The 18,216-nt window shown below is 39.4% G+C and overlaps 2 protein-coding genes across 2 annotated transcripts; one reads left to right on the top strand and one right to left on the bottom strand.

The window, feature by feature from the left end:
- Positions 1-1,276: 1,276 nt before the first annotated feature.
- Positions 1,277-4,762, bottom strand: sox8a (SRY-box transcription factor 8a). The gene is made up of 3 exons (XM_079660223.1): positions 4,206-4,762; positions 2,862-3,088; positions 1,277-2,240 (listed from the first exon to the last, which is right to left on the bottom strand). The coding sequence occupies exons 1-3, from the start codon at positions 4,604-4,606 to the stop codon at positions 1,534-1,536; spliced, it is 1,335 nt and encodes a 444-aa protein (XP_079516349.1). The 5' UTR covers positions 4,607-4,762; the 3' UTR covers positions 1,277-1,533.
- A 1,048-nt stretch (positions 4,763-5,810) lies between these two features.
- Positions 5,811-15,826, top strand: lmf1 (lipase maturation factor 1). Its single transcript, XM_079659998.1, has 7 exons — positions 5,811-6,046; positions 7,646-7,955; positions 8,580-8,590; positions 8,805-8,953; positions 12,507-12,572; positions 14,332-14,499; positions 15,497-15,826. Exons 1-7 carry the CDS (start codon positions 5,836-5,838, stop codon positions 15,809-15,811), a joined length of 1,230 nt encoding a protein of 409 aa, XP_079516124.1. The 5' UTR covers positions 5,811-5,835; the 3' UTR covers positions 15,812-15,826.
- The last annotated feature ends 2,390 nt before the right edge of the window (positions 15,827-18,216 follow it).

The raw sequence follows: 18,216 nt of genomic DNA, 5'->3' as shown, positions 1-18,216 counted from the left end.
ATTGGTTTCATCATTTGGGTTGATTTGAAGCCTTGAGTTTGGCATTGAGTTTGGCTGCTGTTTGGTTGGATCCAGAAGTAACAGGAGTTTGGAAGTCGGTTATTTTTCTCACAGACTGACCAACAGCATAGACTTGACTTTATATCGCTTTACGTTGGAGCTGAATCTCAAGAGAACCGGTCAAGAGATAGGAATTTGAGCCCCAGTGGCCCAATGGATAAGGCACTGGCCTCCTAAGCCAGGGATTGTGGGTTCAAGTCCCATCTGGGGTGATTGACAGCTGGGCCTGTAACCAAGAGGACTATGGGTTCATATTAGTGTTTGAGAAGAGGTTAGTGTTAACTATGTAATTGACCGGTTGGAGTCAAACTAGCTCTAGAACAGAACTCAATTCAGTGCAAACTCTATTGAGAGCAAACCAAATGAGAAAGGGTGTCCCCTCACCTCATCTCTTGTTCTGCCACTTACAGTTCAAAAGCATTGAGTTTGGAATTTCGGCTGTGGTTGTGTAGGAGGCAGAACTGAGACAAGAGGTCAGATGACGACATCGGTCATTTTTACAGTATCTCATTTAAAACCACATTCTGTCTTTTTTGTGTTAAAAATGTCCATTTGTCAAGCCCCAGTGGCCTAATGGATAAGGCACTGGCCTCCGAAGCCAGGGATTGTGGGTTCGTAGTCCCATCTGGGGTGATTGATAACTTAGCACATTACCAAGAGTTTGTTGGGTTCATATTAGAGAATTGGGAGGAGTTGTAAATGAGGACATCATGTCGGTGGAAAAGTGAACAGGTTCGCAGTTAGTTGAACTCACACCAGCATTGGACTGGAACAGAACTCAGTTTGGTGCAAAATGGATTGAGAGAGAACCACATGTGAAATCCCCTCACCTTATCTCTTGTTCTGCCACTTACAGTTCAAATGCTTTGAGTTTGGCATTCTGGTGTGTGTTTTGTAGGAAGCAGAAGTGACACAACAGGTTGAAAGATAAGAGATGCCATTGGTTTCTCATTTAAAACACACATTTTGGGCATTGTTTGTCAACAGAACTGGTAAGAATGCAGGATTTTGACGCCCCAGTGGCCTAATGGATAAGGCACTGGCCTCCTAAGCCAGGGATTGTGGGTTCGAGTCCCATCTGGGGTGTTTCACAGCAGAACCAGCTACCTTTAATATGTTCTGTTATTAATGTAGAGTCTATATTATTTAAAAACAGACACAATATCTCCAGCAATGAAGAACCTTAGCTCAAATGGCTGAGAATCACAGACTGAAATGTCATTAGTGTGACTTTTTATTGGAGGTTTCAAATGTCATGCCTCAAACAGAAAAGACTCAAAACACTGAATCTTTGTCGATCATATAAAAAAGAATCCTTGAAAATAAACAAATGTAACTGTATATTAATGCACAATACAACAGTTACTGGTATCGGCATTTTCCTTCAGAATTAAATTATAAAACCGGTCCACAAAGCAGCTACTGTTCTGTCCTGTCCATATCTAAAGTTTTCTGCTGGGAGTTTCCTCGTCTTCAAGGCCTGCTGAGTGTTGTGTAGACCGGCTGCTCCCAGACTAATGGAGGAGGACTGTGTGGAGGTGGTGCCAAGGCCAAGCTGTTGATAAGAGGTGAAACATAAGGCCTGCGGGAGGAGTGGAAGTACGGGTACTGATATAAACCGGCCGCGGGGTATCCGGAGAAAGCACTGCTGTAGAACCCGGAGCCCTGGAGGTCACTGTAGTCAGATTGGTGGGTGTTGGAGGATGAGCCTGAACTAAAGGAGGTGTAATCAGATTGTGGAGGAGTGGAGGAACTGCTGTAGTGATCTGGACTCATCTGCTCCGTTTTTATCTGAGGTTTCGTGTCCCCGTGGAGCCTGGGGGTCTCACGACATATTAAAGAGGATGCACTCCCACTTTTTGGCGCCCTGGCAGGGATGTGAGGGTGGAGGCTGGGCAGGAGGAAGGTGTTGTGTCCGTGGGTGCTGCTATCTGTCGGGGTGAGGAGAGTGGAGCCGTTGGGAGGGAGGTACTGGTCGAACTCGTTGACGTCGAAGGCCTCGATGGTGCTGATGACGTCGGGGCTGAGCTCGGAGATGTCCACGATACTGAAGTCGATGTTCTGACGGCCCCCTGTGGTGGAGGTAGAGGTGTCTGCAGGACGCTGACCCTCGTGTTTGTTCCCCATGTGGAGGTCTGTTTTTGGAGTAGTTGGAGGCGTTGGAGGTCCGTGAGACTGACCTGGGAAAACCAAGGATTCACCGATTAATTGACATGCTCAAGCAATAAAGGCAACTGTGGCGTAAGCGGTAAAGAAGCTTCTACCAATCGACATGTTCATGTGTCCTAGGGCAAAATACTGTACCTCAAATTGATCCCATTGACATGTGGATGCTATTGAAGTGTCTATAAATTGAGCCACAATGGTTTTGATCAATTATTCCAAGGAAGTCAAACATGCAACCTGATGGCTAGAACCACTATCAACCACCATGGCAATAAATACAAAAACATGCATGGAAAACAGAGAACAGAAATGAATTGCTGGCAGGTTTAAAGTTTGTTTGTTTCAGAAGACAATCATCTGTTTTTTATTAGTCAATTGACACACATTAATATGCACCTAATTTGATAATAGAGTATTTTGTTCTGCAACATTGTGAGAAGATGCAGATTTCTATTATTACACAAATTAAAGTGAATGCCTTTGGGTTTTGGACTGCAAAAAAAAGACTTCAGCTTGGACTTTGAGAAACTGGAATGGACATTTTTCACTGCTTTCTGACATTTTATTGACCAAGTAACATAAATGTAATTGCGACCTGCCGAGCAGCCCTAACAGATGTAAAGATGGTATCTCACCTGTTTTGTCAGTATGGTATTGATGGTACTCGTCTCCTGGTTCTGTCTTATACGGGCCCTGCTGCTGATTCTGCAGGACCAGTCCAGGTCTACCGTCCCCCTGACCCGGTTTGGTGCTCTTGCGTCTCCGAGGCTGGTACTTGTAGTCCGGATAATCTTTCTTGTGCTGCATCCTCAGCCTCTCAGCCTCCTGAACGAAGGGACGCTTCTCTGTTTCAGAGAGGAGTCTGAGGACCAGAGGAGGAAGACGTTGGGTTATTCAAGGGGCCTTTACATTCATGCAAGTACAGAAGGTCTACAAGGGTTGTCTAATGTCCAAAATACACACATTTGGAATTTTCCTCTGTACTCTCACTGTTTTAAAACCCTTTAAGCATTCTCTAGAATACCAGAGAGCCAGGAGATGAGAAATGAGAAGGACTGCTTATTCACACGCTGTATAATTCAAAATATTGTTATTTGTATTCCCTGACAGCTAGATACATAATGAGCTAGTATGATACACAGTTATATATTAAGCTATCCAACAGCATATAAGGAGGTAGAGAATGAGTCCCACTTTCACGAGAAAAGGCTTCTTCTAAAACACACAGGCTCATTAAAAGAAGGATACTGTTACATGTTATAGTTGTTCAGTGCTAACCATGTTTTTGCACTGGACATGCACAAAACACACACTATCTGATATTGCCTTTTTTTAATGCATCACTTTTTGCTAGTAGGTTACTTTCCCACCAATCAGAAGAGTTCTTATTTTGGATCAAATCCACCGAGGAGAAACCATGGTTATGTCTAGGAAAGATCTGTGGTGGCCTACAGTCATAGTTGCATAGCTTGTTAACTTGTCATGAGTTAAAGTTGAGACCCTCTATTGAAGCTTGTCTCCACATGTCTAGTACTCTATTTTGTAAAACAAAGGTTTCTATTGTACCAGACAGCCAGTCCAATCTGTGATAAACATCAGTCCTAATTTAATGTGTTATAAGTGCAAACTATGTTTTTTTTCCACATGCAGGAAAGAACAAAACCAACACACCCTCTCCCTATACTACTCTTTTGCAAGTATACTTTCTCTTCAATCTTTTTTGTATTTATTCAACATGTCAACACATTAATAGAGATTATTATGCTTAGTCACGTCAATGTACTGTTGGTTTTAAAGTCGTTACATCTGAGGAATTGTCATATTTTCAAATAAGGTAACATGTTCAATTGGAATGAAATTCACTGAGGAGAAACCATGGTTATGTCTTTGGTACACTAACTGTGTTGGTCTTCCGACTTTGCATTCAATACTGACTTCCCATTTGTCCAACTTGAGAATAATTTATATTCACTACCCACCTCCACAGTTTGCCCAGCGTCTTGCTGAGCTCCGCGTTGTGCAGGTGAGGATATTGATCCGCCAGCTTCCTCCTCGCGGCCTGAGCCCAAACCATGAAGGCGTTCATCGGCCGCTTCACGTGAGGCTGGCTCTTCAGCGCGCGCTCCCCCATAGCCGGCACCGGCAGCAGAGACCAGTCGTATCCCTTCAGCACCTGCGACACCGCGTCACGGATGCACGCGGGGAAGCGATCAGCCTTCACGCTGCTCTCCGGTTCGTGCGTAATTTTGCGCGCTGGCTCTGGTGCCTCTGACCCAGCTGGAGAGGTTGGGGACTCTGAATCTGATCCATGCTTGGATAAAGGGCTGTCGCTGCCTGCTGGACTACGAGGAATATCTGTCAATGACTTCTCATTTGTCATATTGGCGCGTAAAAAGTTGCCAAATTGTACAATTCCAACTCTCCAAGTGCGTAAATGCGCACGGCTCAGTCGGAAGACTGTTTCACCCCGAAATCAGGTACAATTCCAATGTTTTTGTCTTGAATTATTTCTTTCTGCGTCCTCTTACAGAGCTAGGCAAAGTTGAATGAGTTTGTACTTCAACTCTTCGTAGGCTACTCGTTTATCTCCGCCCCCTCGTGTCCTATTGGCTTTGGGAAAGTTTTACAGGATCAGTTCCTCCCAGTTTGGCACGAAGCAGGAGGAGGCAGTTAATGTTGACAGACGATATAACATTCAAATTCAAAACCAAATGTTATGATGTTTCAGATAGTAGCTACGTCAGATGAGTTAAATATTATTTTTAAGTCAATATTATATTGGGTTTTGCTATTCCTTTGTATTTTAGGAAAGGATATCCTACTTTTATTAATGTCAATTCCCTCGATCTTATAACATTCATATTCTACTTACTTAATACAGTAGGCCTACTACTATAATATGAAACTAACAAAGGGTCATTCACTAATGAATGTTCTTGACATTGTAAATTAAATTTTTACATTACATGTTACTTGTTAGACACTTTTATCCAAAGCGACTTACAATATGGACAATCCCCACAGGAGCAATTTGGGGTGAAGTGTCTTGCCCAGGGACACAACGACATGCTGACTGCAGTGGGGTTTGAACCTGTGCTCCCCTGATCCGAACACCAACGCACTAACCCACTGTGCCACACGCCTCCCTAAACCCATCTTTTATTTCATATCTGCAACTATTTTAAAAAACAACAACAGTAATGAGTTTATTTGAAGGACATTTTATTCAAAACGCATGAAAAGGAAAGATAGTGAGGAAAGTGCTTTAACAATATTAATAAAACAAACAAATATACACTGTATGTTTTATATAATTTACTTAATTATTATAACATGTAACATAATTATAATTTCTTCCTAAAATAAAAAAAAGTATTATTATTATTTTCTATTTATTCTATATTTTATTGTATTCTATTGTGATTAAAACTGTGATATATTTTTCATTATTTTCTACTTTATTTTATCCTATTATTATTATTATTATTTTAAAAATTGATTTATTATTATTTTAATACCACAAATAATACAAAAATAAAATAATAATAGAAAAATCCTGTTTACGCACTTCCGCGTCTGTTACATCACGTGACCGTAGAGCCCTTCAACATGGCGGCCACCGGTGACAGTTCTGGTAGTTCTGTGAGGAAGCGACATGTGGAGAGCAGAAACCCGGAGCCTGAGAGGGAGGAAAGCGGGGAGAAACATGGAGAAGCACCGGGAGAAGAACCGGAGAAAGACCGGAGACCACAGAGCCTACATCCGGGGACTTTCTGGCTCACACGTGTTGTGCTGCTGCGCTCAGTCGCCTTTATTTACTGTAAGCACTGACATTTACTCCACTAAAACCTGTCATTATTCACTTTAAAGGCAGATAATTAGCTTTAAACAACAGTAACGACTAGTGAGTTTGCTAGTCCACGTTTGACATGATAGCCCTCTTGTTTACTTAGTTTTTTTTAGTGTTTTAGTGCTGAAATTGTGACTTGCTGTCGGTTTAAGCTACAAAAACATAGGATAAAACCTATTAAGTGAGTTCGTTTATAAGCTCTTCGAGTTGGTGTAGCTGTCACTGCCTTTGCCCATGCTCTCCAACAACTGTCCACCATTTAATTTGTGTTAAATATCTCCTAATTTGGTCTACATGTTGTAATAATTTAGTGGCTGTTGTCTGTCTGGCACAAGTACTATTTATTTTACCCCCTGTGTGTGTATATATATATATATAGCACAGTCGACATTCATATTCACATCCAGGCATACATTTGATTATGTTTTAAATCTACATGTATTTTGAATGGTTTATTTATTGTTGGTCTAATGGAATATGTTCCAATGCCCATGTTCTGCAATAACGGTGCACCATTATCATCCTTGGTGATAATGGTGTAATAACCATCTTATTTTGGTCTTAAACTTAAAATAACTTAATGAAACTTGTGCTGAGAAATACTTCTGTCACGCACCAGTATTGCCTGTGGTTATTAAGGGTTACCAGTGATGCTAATCATTAGCTTTTGCCATTTATATTGAGATTGTGATATCAAGATACAGTAGTGATACCTCCTTGTCAAAGTCCTGCATTACATTTTTATATAACAAGAAGTCCAGAACTGTTGTTAGTTAAACATTGGTTTACTCACATCACCTCCCAGTTTATGTCATGGAATAAAAAGTAACACCTGAGAACTTGCAATGCATTCACGAGACCTACGGAAATCCTGTAGCTCTATTCCAAAAGCTTTTTGAGTTATGAGCTAACATTTGGAAGTTTGTGTATTCCAGCCTCTGGATTTGGATTTAATATATATTTAAATTGTACTTGAATGCAGTTAACCCCGTTTTAACTGTGTTATCTATATGACCTCAGTTTTTCATTGCAATATCTACACTGTAGCTAATGTACAAATCAAAGTCAACTTTATTGTCAATCTTTCAGTTTGTGTGTACAGACAGATTGAAATACCGTTTCCCACAATCCCAAATACAAATATATAAAAATATGTATATACCCAATCAACAGACAATTGGACACATATGGCAAAAGCACTTGAATGATAGACACATTTCACTAGTTTTGAGTAAAATTAAGTGAACTCTTGTTTTTATGAGTTTATATCCAATATCTGGCAGCTAAATGTGAATGTAATGACTTTAAAGAGTCATTTCCCACTTGAAGCAGTAACAATGTGCAAATTGTAGAATATAATACATCTGTACAAATGGGGATATTACACCTTATTCAGTGGTAAATCCTATATATACACATAAAGACATGAATAAAAGCACAACAATCAATATATAAATAACAGTCACTTCAATATCAATAAAAGTAATTAGTAAGTAATGACAATAATAGCCTTGAATCTTGAGTACCTGTTTCATGATTGTGCCTTTTCATCTCGCCTCTTTTCTGCAGTGGTGGCGTTCAGCGTTGCCTTCAACCAGAACAAGCAGCTGATTGGAGAGCGCGGCCTGATGCCCTGCAGGAGCTACCTGAACAGCGTGAAGAGGTACGTGGGGGGGAAGATCGGAATGGCCGCCTTCGCCTACACCCCCTCCCTCCTCTGGCTGCTGGACTGGAGCGAGATGGACGTCAACCTGGACGCCCTCGCTGTGGGGGGGATGGCTCTGTCTGCCGTCGTCCTGGTTACCGGGACGGCCAACATGGTGATCATGGCCTCCCTGTGGCTGCTGTACCACTCTCTGGTCAGCGTGGGACAGCTGTGGTGAGTGAGAGATGTACACACATACATGTATATACTTAACGTACATGTTAGGGCTGCATGGTTTAGAAAAAAACTCATTTTGATTATTTTGACTTGTTTTGCATGTGTGATATTTAGGATTTGAGATGTTATAGGGATTTATGATTTCAAAACATTCATTTTTTTTGGATCTGTATCAAGGAAGGATATTTGATTTAATCTGTAGAATAGCGTTTGTGCGCCTGGACTTAATGCAGCTCTACAATAATCGTTTTTAATACAATTTGGTACACACATATTACATAATATACTTACTACGACTGCATACTTAAGAAAACAGAAGTAATCGTGATTATTTTGATGATATTACATTTGTAAGAGGATCTGTACCAAACAAGGATTTTAATTAATAAGTCTCTAAAAGACACATTTACATATTTCACATTACATTTTTTCAAAGTGAAATTGTAGTCTATTTTTCATAATTGTTTTGGTTTCATTGACCGTAATTGAGCTCTCGTAAACATTGTTTCCAAGTACAGGAGATAGCTAACACACTATTATTATTTTAAATCCTTTCGTCTCATTTCTGCATCAATGTCTTATACTGAGGTTTCCTTTTTTTGTTCTCCTCTCTCCTTCCAGGTACTCCTTCGGTAAGTAAACACCACCTCTGTTTTTATACTGACATAAGCATTAAGATCGGAGTAAGCAGGCTTTAAATAATGAAAACATATATTATCTGCCCCACGCAGTATCATAGAAATATCCTGTTTAATTTGCATTACTTGATTATATTCTACTGTGATTATATATATGTTTCTGAATGTCTGTTTCAGCATCTTTACCAAGTGCCTCTGATGGTTTCAGGGTGGGAGAGTCAGCTGTTGGAGACGGGCTTCCTGTCGATCTTCCTGTGTCCGCTGTGGACGCTTTCCCAGGTTCCCACCCGCTGCCCCCCCTCCCTCATCAGCATCTGGACCTTCAGGTGGCTCATCGTCCGCATCATGCTGGGAGCTGTGAGTCGAACACTTTTAAATAGGGATGTCCCGATCACCTTTTTTTGCTCCCGATCCGATTCCGATCATTTGATTTTGACAATTTGCCGATACCGATTTTTCCCGATCCGATCTTTATGCAATGCATTAAGAGAAAAAAGCATTGAAGTTGTCCCTTAAGGTTATTTTTTTATTTAAATTGGATATTCTATCCAACATGGATATAGCTTCTTTCTTTCACAGCAGCATTGGATCAGTTCAGTTTTGCAGCATTGGATCAAAACAAAATAAAGCTTATCAGTACTCGTTAGCTTACTGCTACTATTAGACACTGCGCCCACTCTGTTGCCAGATTTGAGAGAGATAAGCAGGTCTATGAAAACAAGCCCCAAAGAACACATACATGATGTTCTGTAATTTGAAACCAAAACTAAGGCCTCAGGATGACTTTAAGACTTGAACATGGTCATTTTTGTTTTGTAACATTGAATACAACATTTTAAAAAAAAGTATTTAAACAAAAAAAGAAAATCCCGATCCCCGATTTTTTTCCTCCCGATTCCAATCTTTTGAAAATCACGTGATCGGCTCCGATACCCGATCACGTGATCGTATCGGGACATCTCTACTTTTAAATATAATACATATCAGGGTTAGCTGCATCTCAAACCACAGCAACGGGAGATTTAACACTAAAATCGCATATTGCACCATGAATGCAGAAATACCAGCTTACACTATACAGAAATGCTTCTAATGTTTGTCCACAGGCATGTAGGTAGGTAGGTAGGTAGGTAGGTAGGTAGGTAGGTAGGTAGGTAGGTAGGTAGGTAGGTAGGTAGGTAGGTAGGTAGGTGGGCATTTGTATATATATTTTGCTGGAAAACCCAAATGCCAGTAAATATATGTGTCCAAAAAAACTAAATTAAAACATAGTGGAATAACTTTACCTTTTAAGTAATGAAACAAATGTTAAATCCCGTTGATAAGCCACTTTCAAAATGTTATTTATTACACAATTAGTTTGCTTTTATTGTGAAAAAAAGAAACCCTTAATTTCTTCGGTGTTCGGCTTAAGTTTACAAGCTACGTATTTGAAGGGCTGGCATGCAGATTTGTGTATTGGAGAACACACTTCTCTGCTGGCAGGTAAAAAGTAGTAAAAACGTCCTTAATTTGGAAATGCTATGCTAGGTGTGGAGCATTGGGCGTTAACTGGGATTACTGTGAGTGTGAGAATGTGTTTTTGTGAGTGCAGATCAGATTGGTTTACCTGTTGCTAAGCATTGTGGGATAAAGTGTTGCTGGCATGCTGGCTGGTGCAGGATGTTCAACTGGAAGAAAGTGCATACATCTGAGGTCACTTTCTAGTCTAGTCTGAGGTGTGGTCTTCTAGAAAAATAAGGTTTTCCTCTTCAACCTCAAATGAACTGTCTTTATTTTGGGATATAATTTGGTTAAATGTGTTTGATACTTATTTTTGTATCCATGTATTGCAATTCAATCTGTAATATTGGGTTCATACATACCACTGAATTAAACCAGAGTAATTCAGCTACTTAAAGTAACATGAATAAAAATAAATCATTCCTCGGCAAACATTTGAAAATCCAATCCTGGGGTAAATATCAGACTTTCTAACAGCTAAATGCGTCACTACGCCCATCAGACTTCTTCTTGCTGATAAACGTCTTTCTAATTCGTCTTAAAATACAGATAAGTGCTGCAAGTTACAAAACATTTAAACCGTGAGCTAAAAAAAACGATAAAACGCTTCAGAGTCGGGCGTTAATTCTCTTTGGGTTTCTCACTTTGTGCTGCTATGAATTATCTTTGAATCCTGCCTGCATAAGTTAGAATATACTTTATAAAACGGACAAGTCAAATCGAGCAATCTGATTGGTTCTTAGCCGTGATATAATGAGCATATACCACGGCCTGTCGTGAGCTATTGCTTAAGTATATCCTAAGAGGTTGTTTTTTTAGGAGCAGGGAGTTGTGCAAGTGGCCATCACAATTTCCCATAGACGAGAGACCAGCTATGTTTCTGAAAACTGTAAAAAAAAAAACGCATTGGAGTCGGGCGTTAAGTTTGTCTCTACGTTTCTGAAAACTATTCAGGGTCAGAATCAATAAGAAACGTAATTGTCTTTATTTACATGGAAGAAAAATATATTTATTTACATTCTTCACAACGTGTGTGTTTATGTCAGAGGTGTTCACACCAGCCAATGAGTAATTGCTGACAATTAATGGCAAATTCTGGAAAATAAATTTAAATTCTGAAAGAAATATGAATTGTGAAAAAATGCAAAATTCAGTCGAAAGTCAAGTCTTGAGAAAAATAAATCACAATTCTAAGAAAAAAAGTCAAATCTTGAGGAAAAAGTGGAAATTCTGAAAGAAAAGTTGGATTGGGAAAAATACCAAATTTAAAAGAACAATTTCAAAAATCAGAAAAAGTCAAATCTTGAGAAAAAATTATATTTAAAAAAAAAATAATTAGGAAAAAAAACAGAAAAAGTCAAATCTTGAGAAGAAAGTCAAATTCTCAGAAAAAGTCAATATTTCGAGAAAATTCAAACATTTTTCTAATTCTGAGAAAAGTCAGTAAAAAGTCAAATCTTGAGGAAAAAAAATCACAATTCTAAGAAAAAAGTCTAATTCTGCGAAAAAAAATGCAAAATTCAGAGAAAAATTAAATATTTTGAGAAAATTAGATTTTTTTTTTTTAAATGACTATTTCTGAGACAATTCATTAAAAAGTAAAGTCTTGAGGAAAAAAGTGGAAATTCTGAAAGAAAAGTTGAATTGAGAAAAATACCAAATTTTAAAAGGACAATTTCAAAAATCTGAAAAAGTCAAATCTTGAGAAAAAATTCAATAAAATTCAATAAAAAAAAAAAGTTCTGAGAAAAACCAGTAAGAAAATTAAATCTTGAGAAAAAATTCCAAATTCTGAGAGAAATATCAAATGTTGAGAATGAAGTAAAAATTCAGTTTACTCTAATCCTACCTGTGTTGTCTTGACTCCTGCAGGTAGTTCTGTGGGTCGTTAATTCTGTCTCTACGTTTCTGAAAACTGTTCAGAATCAGAATCAAGATAATTTGTCTTTATTTACATCAAAGAGAAATCTATGTATTTCCATTCTGCCCAAAGTGTGGCAGTAATTGCTGACATTTAGGATCTCATGACTGCATTGGATTATCAGCACATTAACCAGCCTCCAATCAGAGCGAAATGTCCTGGTTTTTCTAAATCTGCTTTAAAGACGTTGGCGGAGAATTTATTCTGCATTCCTGTGTCGGGCTGATGTGTCAATATTGACCGTCTCGTGTCCTGGAGAGAAACGTGTTTACTCTAATTTGGTGTAAAACAGTCTTGGAGTGGAGGACACATTTCTCTCAGTGTCTCCCAATGAAGTGTTAGTACATCACCTTCGTCTGCCCTCATTAGCTTCTTATCTGATTTAAATGATGTCTTCCTCTAATCTGATTATCTAACTCGATTAGCCAAAAGCATCTCACGCATCATGGAGCTTTAACATGCGTGTGTGTTCTCTGTGTTTTTCAGGGTCTCATTAAGATCAGAGGCGACAAATGCTGGAGAGACCTCACCTGCATGGACTACCACTACGAGGTGTGTGTGTGTGTGTGTGTGTGTGTGTGTGTGTGTGTGTGTGTGTGTGTGTGTGTGTGTGTGTGTGTGTGTGTGTGTGTGTGTGTGTGTGTGTGTGTGTGTGTGTGTGTGTGTGTGTGTGTGTGTGTGTGTGTGTGTGTGTGTGTGTGTGTGTGTGTGTGTGTGTGTGTGTGTGTGTGTGTGTGTGTGGCTTCACGTCAGTGTACATGCAGCAGATGATTATTCACAACCCCTTGCTACGAAACTCATTTAGTTTCGCTCTCCGAACTTAATTTTTGCTCTACTCTCTGTCTTTGTTGAGACACATTTTTTCAGTTCTCCTTCCAATAATTTTCAAATGCGGTCCTTCCTATGAGAAGCGTTACGAGTCGATACATGAGGGTTGCAAACTCTTTTTGATTGCATAATCATCTAATTTTCTTCAAAACAAGGCCTCTGTTAAGTCTGACTAACCGTCCAGAACCAAAGAGATAATCAATGTGTGATGAAATGCATCATGGGAAATCAGAAATCCTTATATATCTGAGAAGAAGAATTAATAAACACCACAAAGCAAGTAGCCCCAACCACACTATCAAACTACGAGTTAAGATTGCACTAGTTGCATTGCCGCCTTATTGGGAACTGTCCTTGTTACATTTTCTAAAAACCCAAAGTCCTGTTTTCTATAACGAGATAAGATCCAGATAAACCCGAGTGTTGAAACCTGAATATAAATATATATATTTATTAACCTTCTCTGACACACTGCTCTCTTTCAAGCTGCAGAGCAACAGCTGATCCTCCTGACTCTCTGCGTAGGTGTGTTTCGGCATATTTGGGTTTTGTGTGTGTGTGTGTGTGTGTGTGTGTGTGTGTGTGTGTGTGTGTGTGTGTGTGTGTGTGTGTGTGTGTGTGTGGTGAGCTGCAGGTAAAATATCCCACAACTTGTTCCACAAAAACAATAAGAGCACAGACCGGTGTGTCAGTGTCTTGTTTTCTTTTCCCTTCCACCTATTTCTGTACCGTATTTATTTTTCACCACCTCGCCTATTTGCATGTTTAGTTTTCTACACGGTTTGCATGCAACCACCTCTCACACACACTCAATTATACACACACTGCTCAGCTCTGTCTGTGTGTAGGTGGGGTTGCCTTGATTTAAATAAAGTTCCACTCTTATTTAGAAATGGAAATCTTTCCCCTAATCCCTAACGGCATCATTTCGTCTCCATCTCCGGCTCAGACAAACATTTTGAACAGGGGGAAGCATTGAAAACATGCATTTTAAACACTAGAAGACGTCTATTTTGGTAATATTGTGTTATTAATTAACTTCTATACTTGGACCCTTTAAAATACAAGCTAATATTTTTAGATATGGTATAAATAAAACAAGAAAAACTTGCTTTATCGTATGCCTTAAATCCGAAAGCAGTTTTTTATACGTTTAATAATAAAACTAAAAACCATCCGAAATGACTGGTATTTAATTACAAAAAGTAATCATTAATTAGAGTAAGATTAAAATAAATTGAACAAATGTTTTTGTGCATACAGTATAATTAAAACAAGTTAAAGAAACATATGTTATTCTATGTCTTAAATCGAGAGAATCTGTTATTACATTGAATAAAATATTTGTTTTGAAAAAAACAAAACGCCCCTAATTTCATTTCAGAAAATAATTAATTAATTTAAATACAATTTAGTAAACTAAAATGTACGTTAATGATGTTAAGGGGGATCATAACTTAATATCCTCTGTCTTCCCGTTCAGACCCAGCCGGTCCCTAATCCCATATCTTACTACATGCACTTTTCTCCGTGGTGGTTTCATCGCTTCGAGACGATTTCCAACCACCTCATCGAGCTCGTGTTCCCGTTCTTCACCTTCCTCGGCCGGAGGATGTGCGTCGTCAACGGGGCCGCCCAGGTCCTGTTCCAGGTAACTAAAGATATACCGGAGAGGGACTACTTAAGACTGTGGTAAACAGTTTGAAATGTACAAAAAAGGAAAGACATGATACTCTGAGACATTTCAAAATTCTGAAAAAACTGTTGAATTGAGAAATCTTTTTGAGAAAGAGTCAAATTATATGAAAAAATACTGAGAAAAGGCAAAATTCTGAAAAAAAATCAAAATTCCGAAAAAAAATCAAAATTCTGAAAAAAAATTGAATTGAGAAAAAAAGTCAACATTTTGAGAAAAAAGTCAAAATTATAAGAAAAAAGTTGAATTGAGAAAAAAGTCAAATTCTATGAAAAAAGTCTAACTTCTGAGAAAAGTCTAAATTATAAGAAAAAAGTCGAAATTATAAGAAAAAAGTCAAAATTATAAGAAAAAAGTCGAAATTATAAGAAAAAAGTCAAAATTATAAGTAAAAAAAGTGGAGCGGTCCAGATCCAGATCCCGGTGACTAAAAAAGAGAGAGACTACATAAACTGTGGTAAACAGTTTGAAATGTACAAGAAAGAAAAACTTGGATACTCTGAGTTCTGAGAAAAAGTCAAATTTTGAAAGAAATCTGAGAAAAAGTCAAAATTCTGAGAAAAATTGCAAATTCGGAAAAAAATTCAATTTCGTGAAAAAAGTCAAAATTCTGAGGAACATTTTTTATGGTGAGGAAATAGTCAAATTTCAGAGAAAAATGTCACAATACGGAGAACTTGCAAAATTCAGTAAAACGTAAAATCTTGAGGAAAAAGTTGAAATTCTGAAAAAAAAGTCAAATTACGATTAAAAAAAAAAAAAAAACCAAATGTTAGTTAACCTCCTTAAAATGCCTTACTACACTTAAGTAATATAATGCATACAGCTCTTAGTGTTATAATCCTACCCTCTGTTATCCTGTCTCCTGTGTCTCTGATCACCAGCGGGAACTAAAGTAATAATGCATCCACCAGTGTTTACTCTAATCCTTTGTTATCCTGTCCCCTATAAGGCGGTTCTGATCACCAGCGGGAACCTCAGCTTCCTGAACTGGCTCACCATTGTTCCCAGTTTGGCCTGTTTTGATGACGCAGCGCTGGGCTTCCTGTTTAGCTCTAAATCTGGAGCCAAGAAGGCGGTGCTGGAGATTCAGACGGAGGAAGCAGCTGGAAGAACACCTAAACCCAGCAAAGGTACTCACGAAACACAAACAAAGCCCTCAAGTACACAAACAACTCCGTGGAACAAACGGCATGTAAGTAATAACTTTATCAGTCAAATGCTGAGATACAATTCAAATTCTGAAAAGAATAAGGAAAAAATCTAAATTCAGTGGAAAAAAATCTAATAATGAGAAAAAAGTCAAATTAAATCAGAAATCTAATTCTCTAACTTTTTTATAGATGTTTATGCTTTTATTTTAAACGCAGCCTCAAGCAATTGTGGTATTTATTGGTAGACAGGTGAAGGAGATAGGTGCACTTTATGACCAGGGAAAGACTTAACATGAAGGCCATTGTTCTTTCTATTGTTTTCTGCACAAAATAGAATCTTGCTAATGCACTTCACACGCTGATGATTCTTCACATCAACTTTCAGTAACAATCTCTAAAGGCCCGGACACACCAAGCTGACACCAAAGAACTCACACAGACGGACCCCCGACTGTTGTGTAGCCTCACGTCTCCTGCGTCTTGGCCATGTGTCACTGGAACACACCGCAAAGACAAGTAGCACGTACGAACTGCGCATTCGTGAATGGCAATAACTCTCCTTACCAGCAGGTGGCGGTAGTGTGTATTCGTCATTTCTCGATTTCTTTTGCCGACTGAGTTTTCGGCCGAAAAGGCGTCGACCCGGCTGAAAAGACCCGACGGTGCAGGACAAACCAATCTGAGTAGGGCGTGTCCACGCTCATCGTCGGCCTGACGCCCACCGACGGCCACAATCGGCTCGGTGTGTTCGGGCCTTAACTGACACAGACCTTCATTTGGTCTTTCTCCCATTAAAGGAAATCTTTAGCGAAGAACTTTTATCATCATTCAGGAACGTAAAGATAAGACCCTTTTTTATTCCTAGGGCCCCGGATTCACCAACAATTAGTCACAATGAGTCATGGCCATATATTCTATGCCAGGCATCCTCAAAGTCCGGACTCCGGTCCGGATCCGGACCGAACGACAACTGTCTCTGGACTTTGAGCGAAATTATACTTTTCATATGTATTATCTGTATTATCTGTGTTATTTTTGAGACAACGCAACGAGTCAAAATTCTCCGCTGTGTACAAACAGCGCTCTATCTGTCTGTCTGTCTGTGTGTGTCTGAGTGTGTCTGTCAACGCATTGGTCCAATCACATTCAGCATCCCGTCAGCGTTTCCCCCCCCCCCACCAACAGTCTGCGAATCAGAGGCACAGTAGGGCGGGTCTTCAAGGAATGCAGGTGGGAAAAATGTGTGTTTAAAAAATAAAAAGTCAGAGCGAGAGTTAACAGCTCATCTAGTTGCATCTGTACTGTAGCTAGAAGCCTAGTTTCACCTACCGGGGACCCCGGGGCGGCATGGGGTGGCAACTGCTACCCTAAAAATAGGCCTTGCCACCCCAGTTGGCAGCTTTGTTTTGAAAGAAAAGTTGTGGCTCATCGGACATTTATGAGAGAACGTCTCTAATGTCCGAGTGCAAGTGAATGCAGCACAAGACACACGTCTTGTAACGCACGTCAACCCACGGCGCGAGCGTTGAAATATGATTGGCGGCAATTTCATTTGAACGGTACGGCGCAAAACGAGAAGCATTCGGACCATAGACTGATTCGGACCCAAGTACTGAAGGAATGAGGTATTTGCGGTCTACAATGACAGAGAAGAGACTGTCAAGTTTGGCTATACTCAGCATTGAATCAAAACGCACTAAAGCTTTGGATCTTACTAATTTTGTGAGGCGTTTTGCTGAACAAAATGGTAATCGCGGCATTCAGCTGTAATAGACATGATGCTCTGCTCACGGGATGAGCATACAAAACTGTTACGATGATGACCTTACGTGTTTTTTCTTTGTGGGGGTCTGCCCCCAAAAAACTGTTCTAAGTCCTGAGAAAGTCAAATAAGACGGTGTGTAAAACTACACTGCCCAGTCAAAAAAAAGTGACCACTAGGCCAGTAGGTAAGGACTTTCCACTGGATAATAACTGAAGTATAAAATAATGCATGACTGAAGTGATGGAGACCATGTTTGAAGGCAAACAAAAAGAGGAAATAACAGGTCAAATAAAGCAAATCCCCCTCTCAGATTCCACAGCAACCAGAAGAACATACATACTGGCTGGTGATTTGATTAATCAGCTTTGTGATGGAATACAAAATGCACAGTGCATTTCCTTAGCTGTGGATGAGTCCACTGGCACCACTGACAATGCTCAGTTGCTGGTGTTTGTGAGTTTTTATGATGAGGCAAAGGGGGAGTTTGTTGAAGATGTGTTGGGCCTGACGAACCTCAGTGGACACACAAGGGGGGAAGACATTTATAAAGCAATAATGGGAATGCTGAATGAAAGAGGGTGCGGCTGCCTTTATTCATAACTGCGCAGCTCTGCGACTCTGAGGGATCAAGCACAGACGCAATAACAATGAAAACTGCTGCATACAGATTATTTTTGTTTTTGCAACCTCGTGTTAAGAATCTTGTTGCAATTGTTTAAAATGTTGAATGACCGTAATAATCGGACCTTTGTC

Source organism: Notothenia rossii (assembly GCF_949606895.1).
Source record: "Notothenia rossii genome assembly, chromosome: 11".
In the NCBI taxonomy this organism is placed as follows: domain Eukaryota; kingdom Metazoa; phylum Chordata; class Actinopteri; order Perciformes; family Nototheniidae; genus Notothenia; species Notothenia rossii.
The sequence above is the reverse complement of the archived record's forward strand: the minus strand, read 5'-3'. Positions and strand labels throughout refer to the sequence as shown.

Excerpts from the sequence above, each read along its gene's own strand:
- sox8a (XM_079660223.1), bottom strand. The coding sequence starts at position 4,606 with ATGACAAATGAGAAGTCATTGACAGATATTCCTCGTAGTCCAGCAGGC. Across the intron at positions 3,089-4,205 it reads ACGCTGGGCAAACTGTGGAG|ACTCCTCTCTGAAACAGAGA; the intron begins GTGGGTAGTGAA and ends TCTGGTCCTCAG. Across the intron at positions 2,241-2,861 it reads ATACCATACTGACAAAACAG|GTCAGTCTCACGGACCTCCA; the intron begins GTGAGATACCAT and ends TGGTTTTCCCAG.
- lmf1 (XM_079659998.1), top strand. The coding sequence starts at position 5,836 with ATGGCGGCCACCGGTGACAGTTCTGGTAGTTCTGTGAGGAAGCGACAT. Across the intron at positions 6,047-7,645 it reads CTCAGTCGCCTTTATTTACT|TGGTGGCGTTCAGCGTTGCC; the intron begins GTAAGCACTGAC and ends TCTTTTCTGCAG. Across the intron at positions 8,954-12,506 it reads TCCGCATCATGCTGGGAGCT|GGTCTCATTAAGATCAGAGG; the intron begins GTGAGTCGAACA and ends TGTGTTTTTCAG.